The sequence below is a fragment of the Anopheles maculipalpis genome, chromosome 3RL, assembly GCF_943734695.1.
Source record: "Anopheles maculipalpis chromosome 3RL, idAnoMacuDA_375_x, whole genome shotgun sequence".
Classification (NCBI taxonomy): domain Eukaryota; kingdom Metazoa; phylum Arthropoda; class Insecta; order Diptera; family Culicidae; genus Anopheles; species Anopheles maculipalpis.
In genome coordinates, this window is record NC_064872.1 from 86,916,598 (window position 1) to 86,932,634 (window position 16,037).

The 16,037-nt window shown below is 44.3% G+C and overlaps 2 protein-coding genes across 2 annotated transcripts in view; one reads left to right on the top strand and one right to left on the bottom strand.

Annotated features, from left to right (window-relative positions):
* Positions 1–16,037, top strand: part of LOC126562004 (motile sperm domain-containing protein 2-like) — a 332,954-nt gene that overhangs the window by 247,407 nt on the left and 69,510 nt on the right. The window lies entirely within an intron of this gene.
* The window catches only part of LOC126561706 (transcription factor 25), a 140,948-nt gene continuing 137,294 nt past the window's right edge, over positions 12,384–16,037 (bottom strand). Inside the window, exons 2-6 of the mRNA XM_050218012.1 lie at positions 15,252–15,450; positions 14,681–15,138; positions 13,095–14,144; positions 12,878–13,030; positions 12,384–12,798 (exon numbers count right to left, since the gene is read on the bottom strand). Of these exons, the coding sequence (XP_050073969.1) occupies positions 12,384–12,798; positions 12,878–13,030; positions 13,095–14,144; positions 14,681–15,138; positions 15,252–15,419 (2,244 nt within the window). The 5' untranslated portion in view covers positions 15,420–15,450. The remainder of the gene's footprint in view (positions 12,799–12,877; positions 13,031–13,094; positions 14,145–14,680; positions 15,139–15,251; positions 15,451–16,037) is intronic.

A 16,037-nucleotide genomic window follows, 5' to 3' on the forward strand; every position in this document is an offset into this window, starting at 1 on the left:
GGCGTCTCAATTATCGTGGGAAGTTTTCTGCACCCTAATGCAGGTAACGTTGCAGCTAGCCTTTGGATCGGTATCCGGGAGGATGAAGTGGATACGGTAGGCCAGTGGGGGTAAGGCAAATTGGAAAGCTTGTGTCAACCAGGGCTTGAGAAGGGGAACTTGAGAATTGCAACTAGTTCAGGTGCATAATTTAGCTCAATTTATACATTGCTAAGACGCATTCCGGCCCTGCAGTGACAAAAGGAAGCCCAAGCGACACACTCCACACACCGTTTAGCTCTAATGCAATTGAATTCGTTTAATTTCAAGTTCTAAAAAGCTGTGTGTGTGTAGCATGAATAGATTTGTTGGATCCAGGAGGACAAAAATATATTTTTGATGCAGACTTCTATAAGAAAATTTAAATTCTACAGAAAAACAAAAAAATGATTAATAAATAATAAGCTTATGTTTCGAATGAAATGCTCGCATAAAAATTGAAATTATTTATAAGTTGATTGAATTAATAGGAAACATGACTTGTGACTATATGAAATTCTCTACCGTATAAAATAAAATTCCTAATAATACGACAACGTGCCTCCATACTCATCTTCTTGGATTAAAAACCTTCTAAGATCACGCTAGCCGTTGAATGGCTTACTAGACTTGCTGATACGACGTGGTTGAGGCCTCACTACGACGTATCAGGACGTCCGATCGGATTTGAACCCCGATCCTGCCGTTTGAAAACCGACGCTGCTGTCACCAATACCACCATCGCCATTAATAAATAAATAAATAAAAGTAAATTCCAACCGTTCGGGGACAATTTGCCTCAAATATTTTCCCGTCAACCTGTGTCTGTCCTATGTACACATCATAAACTTGAATTTTATCGCTCCGCTTGGTATGAAACTAGCTCAAACCATAATAACTCTTTCTAGCATCTGTCTTTCAGAATTCAGACAATTTTCCCATGTTTTCAAATTATTTCTGATTTTCTTATTTTTGCTTGAATTCGATATCCTCCTCCTCCGTTCAAAATTGCTGCAGATTTGAGTTGTTTTTTGTAGCTTTCTTCCACCTCACAGCAGTGCGCTCATGATGATTGCATATAGTTCATTGTTTCGCGGTTCGCGATTTGTATTAATAGGCAAACAGCGTCGAGCGTGCACGCGTTTCTAAATTTAGCACGACCGCACGGCTTGTACGTTTACGCGCGTTGTTTTCCATTCCGACTGGCAATATTTGTAGTAGAGTTTGACGTTTTTTTTTAACCATTTGCTCTTTCCCCGCATGCTTGGTTCGACTCGGGCTAGGCGAGTTGGTTATCGGCAGCTAGTTTTTTGCTTAGATTTTTATGCAAAGACCCACTGCACGGTGTCGCCATTGGCAATGCAGATTGAACGTTGGCTTCATTCTGCGCTCGTAATATGAAGTGGTACAACCGAACGAAAATCTGCTTCCATCCAGGAGGAGGAGGAGGAGCAGAAGCTCCAACTGAACCACAGCGTGTTAAACTACTGCAAAGCATCACACAAACTATTGCCAAACTGCAGCACTCGCAGCGGTGGAAACACTAGAATATCGTTGATAAGGAAAAGGAAAGCAAAAACAGGTTTGAGGATTGAGCACAAGCAAACATTCCATTTCGTACGAAATTGTTTCCCAAAATCGAACTGCGATCGAGCAGCAGATGAAAGCCAATCAACTAGATAGGCAGCCCGGTAAAAATGGTGTGAATATGTTGCAACAATAAACACACAGTTTACGAGGAGTTTTTGCTAGCGGTAGCCATGGTAGGAATGGGTTTAAGTTTTATTTATTGTGTGCCTTCGATATTACTCAGCTGCACAATTGAGCACCTTTTATGAAGAAAAATAGAACGATCGTTGGAAGCCGAACGAAGGAAGTGAGCTCGTTCCTGAAGGGATATGGAGAAAATTGAACCAAATTCGAAAAAAATATCAATTCTGATGCTAATTGGCCTCGTTTTGACCATTGTATCAGCTTGGCAGTACGATTGGACAAGGAACAATAAAATTGTTCCGATCATTTTGCCTGGATGAGAGGTACTGTGCGTCTCGTATTTTTTATTATTTTACTCGTCTAGAGAAAATATGTTCGTTTTTCTACCAAATGCTACATTTTCATGCAACTATTTTGCTATTAAGTGAACAGGTTGGTTTCCAGTTAACTTAATAATAATTCAACTCAAGCGATACTAGTGAACTATCTTTGCTTTTATACAACAAACCAAATAAAACCTTCATCGATGAATCAATAAAACTTTGCCCATGGCGTAATGGGCGTCCGCCATTCCATCTCTAACTATCGCCGTTCAATGTTTATGCAATACCGAAGCGATGATCTAATTAATATCACAGTCCATAACTCTAACTGCAACAAAGTTTTGCCAAGCTCCAGTTTCTGCATTGCATTATCATATCCAATTATACCACTCCATCAAGCATCCATCCTTCGTCATCTACCAACACTCTCCCTCCCCCCCCCTCCCTCCTCAAACTCTGGAGGCACTGTTGACCTTTTGCTCTTTACCGGCAAAGCAATCGTAATGCAGCAGGGCCCTAAGAGACCGGCTGCCAGGCACACGCGGGCTGCATTACCGCAAACAGGAGAGGGCGCATGGCATGGCACACACAAATTCATTCAACTCTCATTACACTACCACCGAAACCGAAACAACAAAACAAGAACAGAGCAAAACCACCCAGAGTACCCAAACCGAGCACGAACCCTGGCAGCAAATAATCCGTGCCTGTGCGTCGTTTCCCTCATGGGTGTGAACGATGGGTGGCCTGTATGTCTCCGAAGCCCCATCAGCTGTCTGTGTCGTGTGTACACGTACACACTCATACACTCATGTACGCTCTGCCATGCTGGGGCGGACAGCAGGCGTTGCTTTCACTTGGGCCCGTGGAAAAGGATGAGCAAAAGAAGGCATTACTCTCAGCCAAAAACTTCACCAAACACTCATCACGGTGAAGTGAGCACCACAGACACTTGTTCTCGTTCGTGTTGTGTTGCGGTTCAAGCTCAACTGAAGGAGTTTCAATAATTCTCATTACTCACCGGAAAACCGGCGCCGAAAGATTGCGATGAGATGAGATGGGTCGTGATAAAAGAAAACGAGAGAGAAATATGTATAGAGAGAGAGAGAGAAAAGGAGATATACCATGAAATCATCTCACACTCTCGTTCTCTCTCTCTCATTTGAAACAATAAATCAGCGGTAAATCAACTGCTCTTTGATGAATTTTTCCACCTCCTGCCAGACGGTACGAATACGATGGATACGGGTATGGTTTGGTAAAGCGAGCCCTTACCTACACTGTCCTTCGTCTACACGACAAGGGCGTCTTGTAAAAGGTGAGACAACAACAACAAAGATACACAGGTAGGCGTTGTAAATTCACACAAAAACCGCAACTGCTTTTCCATCGTCCAACGCCCCAAGGCTTTGCCGATGGTCATAGTTATTGTCTCGAATAAAGCGTACAGTACTTTTCCATTACCTTGTGTCCTTTTATCGGACGAGGATAATAAAGCATTAAAATTGTAGCACGGAGCCATCCCGTGTCAGCCCGTTCAAAGCATTTGTTCGGACACACCTGTTCCCATTCTCACCGGGATAGACGGAACCCAACCACCAGGCGTCTCCATCGGTCGTCTCATCGTGAAAATGGTTCAATTGCTTGGCCTTTTCCTTTCACCCCGTCCTAGTGGGAGTAGCATTTCGGGAAGCATTATTTATTAAGCCATTTTGCTGCTCGCTCACACACTGCGAGCGTGCGAAACGAGCGTGGCATTCACCTTTGGCATTTTCCATTTCCCTCCAGGCTCGGGCACTGGGGCCGTCGTCAGGTCTCTGCGGTCTGCATCTTTTACCCATCACGATAACCGTGCCTATTGTGGTGAATTGTTTGATTGGATTTATACTCGTCTTATCTCTAGAACGCAGAATGACCATTGCAGGAGCCTCAAACTTAATTTACCTCTCACGTTACTTTCTAAATAATTAAATTTACAATACATTGCCAGCGCAGTAGAACAGGCCTTTAGACATCCTATCGTAATGACACACACACACACATACACAAAAGCTCCATTACACGCATTGCACGGCATTGGAAAACGACTGTGGACAGTGGCTATTTGGATGATTGCTTTTGCTTTATGACCTGGCCTGGCGTAAAACGAGCCCAGGCACACCTTGAAAGCGAAAAGCGAACACGAGGATTCCTTTTGCACTTATCCACGTATAGGCACACGCACAACGTCTCACACACATAAACATATCGCACCAGTACATGCGTACACATAGGGATAAAAAAGCTTCGCAAAAACGGAGCTGGTGTCGAGCGGTGGTTGTAGGATTTTTTTTCATCGCATCTTGTTTTGAGCCAATTTTTTTACTGTCGGTAGTGCCTCACCCTTTTTCGCACCGAATGGTTCATATGCTTTTGTTTTTCTATCATGTTTAAAATGCAATAAAACAAGCCACTCTCACTCTACTACGCAGCCGGGAACTTTGAAACACACGGTAACCGCAGATTTTCGGTATGTTTCTTGCTTAACTTTTTGCGGTAGTTGGCGAAGGTTAAGATAACAGGGAGGGAGTTATTTTATCACTTTATCATCTCAACTGTCAACGGAAGGCGGCTGGTCGCTGTTCGAACGGCTGGTGAGGGCGCTACGAACGAGGAAATTTACAGTACCCAGTCCTAGTAACCGTTGGTTGTTTGAGGGGTTTTTTGATGGAAACAAGGCGTTCACGGAAGATGGTTTCCGATGGTTTCACGTTCTTCGACACAGCACAGCACTGGTAAACCACATCACATACTGCGGTTTTGGAACACTTTTTTGTCGATTCTATCCTTCTACGTACTCCAGGCAAGGTGGCAGTAACACGCAAAGATAAGCAAGGTTAAGTATTTGTGCGTGTGTGTGGTGAAAAATCTTGCCAAACTTTTCTTTAGGACACGGAACCGGAGTGGTACGGTACGGTGAGACGAAGGAGCGTGATAAAAAGTGGGAAAAAACACTCGAGCAAAGAGAGCCGACCTTAGCGCAGCGCGACCGAAACTCTGTACCTGCAACGATGGAAGGTTACTCGCTGTCTGACACTGGCGTACCGAGCGACCGACCGCATGATCCCGAACCCGTGAGGATGTGGCTGACATTCGACGACTCTCACGCTCACTCACCACCATGGGGGGGGGGGGGGGGTCTTGTTTTCGGAGTTCGCGTCCACTAAATCCTTCACAGCACGCACGCACTAGTCCAATGCTCCCGGATAAACCGAACCGCTCGGCCACATTTGCTGGCAACGAACTCTGCCTGTTTGCTCGTGAAGTAGCGCTGTGTGAGTGTGAAAGAGAAATTTCAATGAGAACTAATCGAGTGAAGTGAGAAGATAACGATACGTTGTGATCCACTTCTAGGTGAGAATGAGAATGACTTTGAGAGAGAGAGAGAGGGTGAGAGCTAGCCGGTTATTCGACAAGGTCCTCGTTGTTTTCGTACTCGGTTTGCCAGTTAATTGATGAGCTGTTGAGGGCCTCTCATCGAACTGTCATTGTGTTGCGGTTTTCCGTCGGTCGGTCGGTTGGGTGGTGTTGCTTGCTGCGGTCTGGAGCAGTGTTGTTGTCGATGAAAGTTTGAGTTTTTTGATCGATTCATTTTCCATTCCACGCTACTCTCATTTGGGACGATGGATGAGCGATGGTGAAGAGATGATAAGAAATTTGTTTGATGGATGCGATCCACGCGTAAACAAGGGATTTATCGATGTTGGTTTTGGAATGTTTTAGTGCCCGTTTGTTTGTGGGACGTAAGCTAAAAGTAATTAAATGATCATAACTAATAAGTAATTAAGCATGCAAGTTGAACCCATTGCTCAACTATAAAGTTTGTCATGAATGAGCTGTTCAACTGCTATTTAAGATCAACAGCAGCTTTAATGCTGTTATTTCCCGCAAACGGGATTTTTTTAATGTTTTGGTTGTTCAGGGTGTGTTTAAAACATATCACACTTGGGCTATTATGTATTGGCTTTGTAAATAGTTTATCCATGTCCAGGAGGATATTGACTTTTTCTTTCTAAAAGTTAAGCAATGAATGTCTAAGTTTTTAAGTAATTTTAAGTAAAAAAGTTGTAAGCCAAAATGTATTATTAAGAAGATGAAAATCTCAGAAATTGTAGCACCTTTGATTCAACGCGTGGTTAGTAGCAAAAGAATCGCCATTGCTCATGGTCAATCAAACGCTGACACTCTTAAAAAAATGTGCGAGTTTTCACCGATTTTCCACGGGAATGCTGCTGGCAGAATTTCCCGGGAGTAGCTGGAAAATCCCCCTTAGTCCCCTTCGATAATAAAAATCAGGTTTTGGAGCATTTTGAAACATATCCCAACACCCCAACCCGATCCCTCCACTCTCTGCCCAGTTATTGAGGAAAAACAGCATTTCCGTGGAAAATCGGTGATAACTCGCACATTCTTGGTTCGATCCTGGCGTCCGGCACACCGTTGGATGCGTCTTGAGGCCTCGCAACTTTTTGAAAAACACTCCAACCCGATCTGTCCACCCCCCGCCAAGCTATTGCGGAAAACACTGGAAAATCGGCGATAATTCGCTCATTCCTGGTCCGATCCTGGCGTCCGGCATACAGCAAAAAAAAAACAAACAAAGGTAAAACTTAATACAAATACACACAACTAACAGACATACACACCCTCTTAGATACACATACATAAATTTTGGAACGTGCTGACAAAGAAAACTCAAATAGAGGAATGATGATCATAAATAAGGTCAACATAATCACGCTGCACGTTAAAAATCAACAAGAGCTCCTTCATCGCTTGATCTTTCGATTTGTTTTTCCTCTCACTCCTCTCTCTCTCTCTCTCTCTCTCTCTCTCTCTCTCTTTCTCCCTCTCTCTTTTCTTTTCGCTTGCACGTGTATTCCTTAACATTTCGGCTCACATTTTTCCCCGGCGATAATTATGTTGATGCTCGAGTGGCCTCACGTCAGATAGAAACAACCAGCAAAAAAAAGCACCCGCGAACCTTTTGAATGATTTTGAATGATGCGTACCCCATAACGATAAACGTAACGCTGGGGGCCACTTCAACCACTCCTACTCCTTCTTCTCACATTCCCTTCCACTCCTCATCAAGTGAAAGGCAGGCAACAAGAAGCAGGCTTAAAATAGAAAATTAATTGAATTCAAACCACGTCCGACGTCGTGTACCAAGCGGTGTAGAGGACCCTGTCGACGGATTTTCCTTCTTTTTTTTTACACACGCAAACCATTTTTTTTCTTTTTTGGGGAACAATCTCACGTTTTTCTAGCACCTCCTCTGTAACCCGCCCGGTGGTGGAACTAGGTGGAATAATTTATGTCTCGTGCTAGGGCAATAATTGCGTGCGTCTCGGTGTAATGGGAGAAAAATGTAGTATGCTTTGATTTTTCGCCCCAATTGCCTCGTCGCTCCGCTCGTCGTTTTCTTTCTCGAGTTCGAAACGATCCATATCATAACGCTTGCTTGTGTTTTCGAACGTGGTTCCTTACCGTTGGTTAAAGAAGATACACTTTCTTCTCTTTATGCGCAAATACACGCACTACCCGCCGAAAAGCGGGCGTAAATTTACGAACAGACAACAAAAAATCTAATCTCCGGTCTTCGAACCATACCGGTAGCATGGGATAGCGGCGGATGTAGAAAGCGAAAGAGAGAAAGAGAGAGAGAGATAGAGAAAGAAAGAAAGAGAGAGAGAAAAACAGGCAAATCAACCGTCCAGGGCATACTTTTTCCAAACGAACGCGCGTAAGTAAGTTGAAATTAATTTCAAATTTAAATTGATCAAATAAAACCAATTTCGACCACCTCCCTCCATTTGCTCTCCTTTGCTCCGTCCTTTTCCGCCTGTCCGTTTCTGTCCGGTTGGTACGGTCCGGTGGCAAGCCAATGGGCTTTCAATCGAGCGATTTTTACGACAAGCAGCCGAAGCAACACCATTCCCCCTGGGGCTAAACGGTCTAAGAACCGAAAACGTTTGGTGCATGAAAGAACATTCCCAGCCAGCCACCCTTACTGTCCTGTCCAGCTCAGGTCCGCACCGTTTCGGTAGCAACATTTTCGGCGAACCATCAAAACCCGCCCCAGCTGTGTTACACGCGCCGCCTGCGGACAGGACGACAGGAGACGGGCCGACATTTGATGGCTTTCATGATGGCGCGTTTTGCGTATCGGTTCGGGTGCCACGCTTCGATTATTACCGTGAGGGAGGGAGGGAGGGTTGGGTCCAAAGCAAATAAAGGACATTTTGATGCGCTTTTGATGATATTGTTGGTAATATTGGAAGTGAGACAATTGAGTATTTAGAAGCGTTTCGGCGAATGCTTCCCCACCGTGTCTGCCTAATGGACAAAGGATGATAGGAGCGGGGCAAAATTGAAATCGTCAGCTGCGAGCAGCGGGATATTACATTGGCGGAGTGAAGATATTAGTAAAATTCGAGTAGGCTTAACAATTTGTGTTGCTGGCATAATTTTCTTATGCTTCTTCGAAATCATTGTTGTAGTTAAATAGGCTAAAGTGGAATTTGATTAGCCAAAGGACAGGCTAACTTCCAACGATAGAAAATGATAGCTTTTTCTCCTCGTCGGCTTAGCGACCTGCTAGGTTAGGCCGTCCATCGAATGTCTTGTATCTACAAAATATTATACATGATTATGAATCGAGTTGAATCATACTTAATTGCCAGCAAAAAAACTAGATTACAGATCAGCGTAATATCAACGATCTACAATTCAGTGGAAGAACACAGCGTGAAAAGGAATACACGTTCTTTAGGAGCTTGAGGTCGACTACAAATGCATCCAATTTTTCTGAAATTTCACTAAAATAATCTAACAAAACAGACTAAACAGATCGATATGTTTAAGCTGCACAGTACAGAAACAGTTAGGCTTCTGTGAGAGATGTAAACTAAAGAGAGCACCGAATAATGCCATGCTTACTTAACAAAGTAAGTAGAAAAATCAAAGCAATCCAACTGCTTTTGACAGCTTACAAAGTGACTGAACGATTCGTCCAAACCTGAAGATTTGATGGACAGTTGAACGGTTCTGGACGGATGCCAAATTGAATTAGGGTTTGAGGGAGACACTCAGTACTGTTCGCGATCGTGAGTCATCCTCGCAGCAATCCACAGAAGCTTGCCACTTGTTGATAGATATTTAATCGCTTTACTCATGGTAAGATGATAAATTCTTACAATTGAATAATTTTTTAAGAAATTGTTGTCTATCGCGCCTGAACGTATATTATACTATTAAAATTGTTAGAAAACAATCATTTAAATAGTAGATGAAGCTTAAATTTCAAATATTAAATAAGTAAAATTTGAATAAGATAAAACACAAAGCATCAACGGCATTTCTGTTATCAAAATAAATTTTAAAACAGTTTTCTGTTGTATTTCTATTCTATTCTTTTTTATTATTTATTTAGCTTAAAAAAAATATTTTTTAAGTTTTAAAAATAATAGTTTAAAAAAAAGAACAAACTTGCATCCACTCTTCCCGTACTGCTGGTGCATTTAACTCACACGCACAGACAGATACAAGTTGGAGAAGAGTAAGATTTTGAATGCATCCTACAGACAACAACCCCGTCATGATGGCGCTCGTTTGCATGCTTTCAAGGACACACGCATGCATAAAAGCGCACTGCTGCTTCTCTCTCTCTCTCTCTCTCTCTCTCTCTCTCTCTCTCTCTCTCTCTCTCTCTCTCTCTCTCTCTCTCTCTCTCTATCTCTCTCTCATCCACTTTCTCCACAATAAATTCAAAACCACAGCCATGGAAAATGTTTTCGTGAAAGGAAGAAAAACAGTTTTCCTCCCTCCTTCCTTACCTTGGAGTAATAATGATGAGGCCGAATGGGAATGGGTTTTCCTAGTGACCCCGGCTATTCCTGCTGGTTAGCTATTATCCTTCCTTCCGGGCGGTTTAGCGTTTTAGCGAAACAGCTTAATAATTGACCGTAATAAGCCATTCATTTACGTGCCTCCATGTTCATGTCCTTTCTTTTCATTCTATCATGCCATTTCTATGCCGTTTGCCACAGAAGCATGGTGTCCCCTTCAACCGGTTGATGCCCTATAACATCTTTCTACGTAAAAATTTCAACACATACACACATACAAATTCCACACTGGTGTTTAAAATTAAGTGCCATCATTACAGTCCTGCCCGGTGACAACGTTTACCAGCCAGTTTGTACTTCATTCTCTCCCATCCGTCCTCCATTCTTGGGTGGAGTAATAAAACATTTGCTCACTTTAGAGAGTGTAAGCGCTTGACAAACATTTAATCGTTCCCCCAACACACTCGTCCTCAGTTGCTGCTTTTGGCGCTTCGGAAAGAAGGAACGGTCAGGACTACTGCCGGCACCAGACACGGCACACACACGCGGCAAAAAAAAAACGGCTAATGAGATACGAGATCGGTCCGAGGAAGCGAATTAATGGAATGTTTGTTTAATCATGAAACCCGAACGATGCTACTACTACCGTTTTCCCGACGCCGCTGGGCAATGAAGTTTGATGATGATGATGGCGAATGGCGCCACAACACCGCATACATCCCCATCGCAACTCTTTGGGGCATTCAATCAATTCATGCACCATCATCATGTGCGGCACTGGATGGAATGATAATAATGTTGTCTCCCGCTTCTTCAGTTTGAAACTTTTGCCTTTCGCCACATGAATATGTAATTATGTTCAACAGATTATCTCACGTGGAGATTTTTTGTTGTTTTTTCTCGGCGGTGAGGATAATTATTATGAGCTGCTCATTGCTCATTGAGAGGGGACGGAAAGAGGGTTCGTTTTAATGCAGCATTTTTCTGCATAATTGAATGTTTGGACTGCAGGCTAGACTGATAGGAGCTTTTTTCATCAAACAAATGGAATTTGGTTTTGGTATTGTAGTTTATTTTACTATTCTTGCAATTTGCACTCATTCGTGCCTTCAATAGCATCGGAAAACAAACCGTAGTTCTCGTTAGTTAGTTTACTACTTTAATATCAAAATTTTCGTCTTGTTACTGTTACTGTTTCGTATTTAAATGGATTTCATTTTTTATGAAAAACCTTTTCTTCTCCTTCTTCTGCTTGGCTTAACCGGTTCACCACGTTTTATTACTACCTTAGTTTACTCCCATTTACCTTTGCGTGGTTTCGGAAATGGAAAAGAAATTACCCATTGTTGTACACACTTGTTTAGCAAGAAAATATGATTTATTTTGCAAGATTTTATGTTTCACTTTCTGTCGGTTACTATTTTTTCTGTGTTTAATTAATTAACACACACAACATTAATAGATGTTGATGGTTGTTTTTTTTAATGCCAAAAAACCGTTAAGATACCAAGGACATGAGAATTGCAGTCTCTTTATCTTAGCAGTATATACTCGTTTGCATTGTAATGTTTGCTGAGCATTATAGGAAAGAACATCCATTTGTTTGAACCATTTCTGACACATTTTGATAAATGAACATTTAGCTTAACAAAATCGAACAACAAAAAAAGGGTTTAGTTGGAGGAAGTTAAAACATAATCAAATCGCCAATTGAAATATGTTAAATGCGCCACACATGTTCCTCATCCTTTACAGTAAACCAAAGATGAATGGTGTCCTTCACGCTCCACGGTCCCAAAGGGTTACAAGATGTATTCATTTTACGTACCGCTAATTTAAGCCCCCATCACCTACATGAGCGAGTTTTTTTTTTAAATAAAATCAACATTACACGTTGAAGAAGTCGAAGAATTAGGAGCGAATCCGTCCGCCTGGCGCAGGATAAATGATCATTATGCTATTAAGCACGCGACAACAACAACAAATTTTAGCGTTTAGCAAAAAACACACACATCACAATTATCCTTCCAATTTAACGTACGCAAGGCGAATCCACAAGCGAACATCAAATCAAGCAGCTTATCGCATTTTAAGCCCTTACCTAACTAATCCCGCACGTATAGCGATCGCTTTTTTCCATCTACCCAAAACAACTTCTCTGACATCAACTGAACAGCTTCGACCGAAATACATCTAACCGAAAGAAAGAGGCAGCCGAGCGCAACATACATACTCGTATTTGTGTATATATATATCCGGAAACTATTGACTAATGACTAACGTTATCGGCCGCGTTGCCATTCCACAGCGCATCAATATTTTGTGTTTTTTTTTGTTTGTTTTTCTTTTAGAGTTATATATATATATGAATAATATTTTAGCATTTCAGCAGTTCTGTTTTCTTTTTGTTTTGCTTCGGTACGGTCACATTAGCAGGCAATTACATCAGAAAATCGTTCGGTTCGTCCTCTTCGCTGCTTTCCGCTTCGTCCACGTCGGCATCGTTTGGTCGCTCGAGCGCACGAATGCCGGACAGAAACTCGCGCATCGCTTCCACGATCGTGACGAGCGTAGTGCTGTACGCGCCCATGCTGCCCAAGTCCCAGTCAGGGGCACCGGCGGCGGCGGCTGCGGCAGCTGCAGCAGCAGCAGCAGGGCCAGCAGCAGCGGGACCTGCGGCAGCAGGACCGGCAACAGCACCACCAGCAGCAGCATTATTAGCTTGCTGTGGTTGTTGGGCAGCAGCTGCTGGTGGAGCAGGTTGGGCTTGAGCGTTAAAGTTGGGAAGCAGTGATTGAAAGAAAAGATGCAGCGGATCGTTTGAAAGGCGACTGCTGCTCGACGTCACGGTAGGTCTATTACACAAAAGAAAGGGAGAAAACAAAATTGGCCATTAATCCCGACTCCAGTGCAGAAAAAAACATCGCTTCAAACCTGGTGTAAATGTTGATCGAGTCCAGTGGTGGCAGCGGGTCGTACATCAGCATTGGATCACTTTCCTTCTTAATAAACTGAGCCAGTGGAACCTTTTCCTTAAAATCCGACAGCACAATATGGCGCAGCACTTGCCGTGGTGGATTCGCATACCTTTTAAGGGAGAGAAACTGTCAGTTGCAGGTTAATAGATTCGTAAAATATAGCTCTCCTCTACCTTTGACTCCGTTTGGTTGCATACTCTGCCACAACGTCCTCTTTGGCATCGACCCGATCCAGTACCGCATTCACATTGCGTTCCAACCATGGCAACAGTTCCGCATCACGCCACACCAACTTCGAGCGACAAACGTACAGCGACATCAGTTGCTGCAGCGCTACCAACGATTTATTGTACGCGCCCGGTCCAAAGTAATTGTGGCCAGCCACCCGGCTATCCGCCTGTATCGACAGTTCATCCATCAGCGGACGCAAAACGCCCGGAAACATTAGCAGCGCGTACTGCAACGCTTTATCGGCCGCTTCCGGGCGCTTCAGATGGAAGAGCGCCATCGCGTACGAGTACGCCATGTTCGGTAGCTGGGATAGATTGTTCGTTGCGTCCCATTCTTCGTAGAGCGTCACCAACCACTCGTACTGTTTCGCTCGAATCGCGTAATAATCGACGATCAGGATCATCGCCAGTGGATCATTGATCGGATCGAACGAGAGTATCAGTTTGGCAACTTCCAGTGCGGTCCGTGAGCAAGCTCTCGATTCTAGATGCTGCGAGTGTTTGAAAAGCGTAATGAACAGTGCACGATTTTCCTGCCGCCTATAGTCCAACCGGCAGTTGCCCTGCGTCAGGCTAAACATGGTGTGAAAGGACGACTCGAGGGCGAGCAGTGCCCGCTCGATCAGTTCCGATGCCATCGCGTGATCGTCCGTCATTTTGCACAGTTCGCTCAGCTGGATGAGCGAATCGACGTGGTACGGGTACTGATTGATAATGTGAATGATGTTCTCCGAGTCCATGCTTTCCACGGCGTCGAGGAACTTTTGCTGCACCTGCCGGTACGAGGGACTGTGCTCGAACGCGAAGTAGATGACGTTCTTGTCGAAGATCGCTTTCGGACCGGTGGTGGACGTGGAGGTGGTTGGCTCCGGTGCCTGCACGAGGTTCATATAGATGCCGGACTTTCCCACCGGGGGCCAGGAGTCTTTCGGGTTCACCAGATAGGTGGACTTTTGCAGCCGGGATGCTCCGCGGGCATTGCGTCGCTTGTTCCTGGGGAGAGTTGAGGCTTTGTGTTACAGAACAAATACATTTTTTGTTTGGGAGAATGCGAAGGCAACACAGGACACAATGATTCGGAGTCGGCAGCGATTTCGGTTTTCCAATGTGAAATTTCCAGTAGATTACGGAATAATTCGCAGTTGACTCCTGGGCGGAATCCGGAGTTAATTTCGAAGATTACTCCTAGGTTGCTAGTTTGAACTCCGTTTTTTTCTAGAATTAATTTCAGTTTTTATACGCCGGAGTCGGAGCAGATTCATGAATACATTCCGGAGTTCCCATCACTATTCCTAACCCTACAAACTACCCTTTTTGCCATATAAACAAATGGCAACAACAAAAACACCCCGTACAGCTGTTGCCATCAATTGTGCAATCCAACCACACACCGACTCGTATGACACTGAAGGGTTAAAACAACTACAAACAACAGCCTGTTGCACCGGGTTGCTTGAAACAAGCTCACATAAACTCAACTGTGAGGGACACAGTGTTGCCAAGCATACTTTTCCACCATCAATACTCACTGTTGATCACCGACGACCTTGCTGCCGAACATGCGCTTCATCTCGTACTGCGGGTTCAGATTTTTGTGCTGCACATTCAGCAACGATTTAGCGGTGAGGCCGGCACCAACCGGTCCCACCACCGGCTTCCCATCACCACCGACCGACTGCTGATGGTGGTGCGAATGGTGATGATGATGATGATGAGGGTGATCCGAATCACGCGGGAAATTGCCAAACAGCTTGTCCACCTCCTTTACCGTGCGCGTAAATTCATCCTCAATGTCGGCATTGTCCTCGCTGCTGCGCCGTGCCGAGCTGGAGATGTATTTGCCCGTCTTCTTCTTCTTCTTTTTCTTGCGCTTCTTCGCCTCGCCGGCTAGATGCATACTGACTGGCCCGTCCGCTACATCCTTTTCCGTTTCATCGTTATCGTCCTCTTTGACTTCACTTTCCGACAGTGACTGTTGCTGGTTTAGCTGGGTTGCGCCAGGCGTAATGTTCCGAGCGCGTTCATGAAAGGAAAATACCAATTAAAATATCATTCCCCGTATCCTACACAAACACGCGTTGGGAGGAAAGAAAAGGCTACCAGATCGTATCGATTGATGTTAAGCTGCTTCTTGCTGTTCGTGCGGTTCTGACTGCTGGTGCTGTTGGTGTCGTAATCGGCATCGCCACCATCCGACACCTCATCGATCTGTTCCTTTATCTCCAGCTCTGCATTGCCCTGCAGCTTGCGCAGAATGCGATAGGACATGTTGCCTTCAACATGCAACAACACGCGGTCTCTACAAACCGAACCAAACTCTCCCCCAAGCGCACCCCAATGCACACTACGAATGACGACGATAGGTGTATTGACACGCTGGCTGCACCTTTCGCTGTGCGGTGTGGCGAAAAATGTTTCCGGAAGCAGCAAGGGAACGGACAGGAGAAAGTATGCTCAAGATGAGAAGATGAAATTTTGGGGCCACATGCACACACGAACACCACACACGCTTTGTTGACTTCCTTGGATCGGAACGATGGCTTTGCTCACCACGATTGCACCAGATGATACCAACGTCAGCGGCACACCAACAACAAATATAACGACACAACAGGCCAAGCCTTTGAGAACAGAGGTTGGCAATTCAGAGTAGTAATTCGACTTTCTGCGTGCTAATCACAACATTTGTCCTCCCCTTTTGTTTGCGTCTTCTCCGCCACGATTTGTGAAGGAAGAATGCGGACGTATCTTTATTGCCCTGATTGGGGCTTTTTTTGTTGTCCGCTGGAGCGAAACTTGGCCGATACAACACGGCACTACTACGAACCACGATAATATGAGTTTTGGCGATCGATGTACGAAAACATACGCACTGCACCGAGTCGG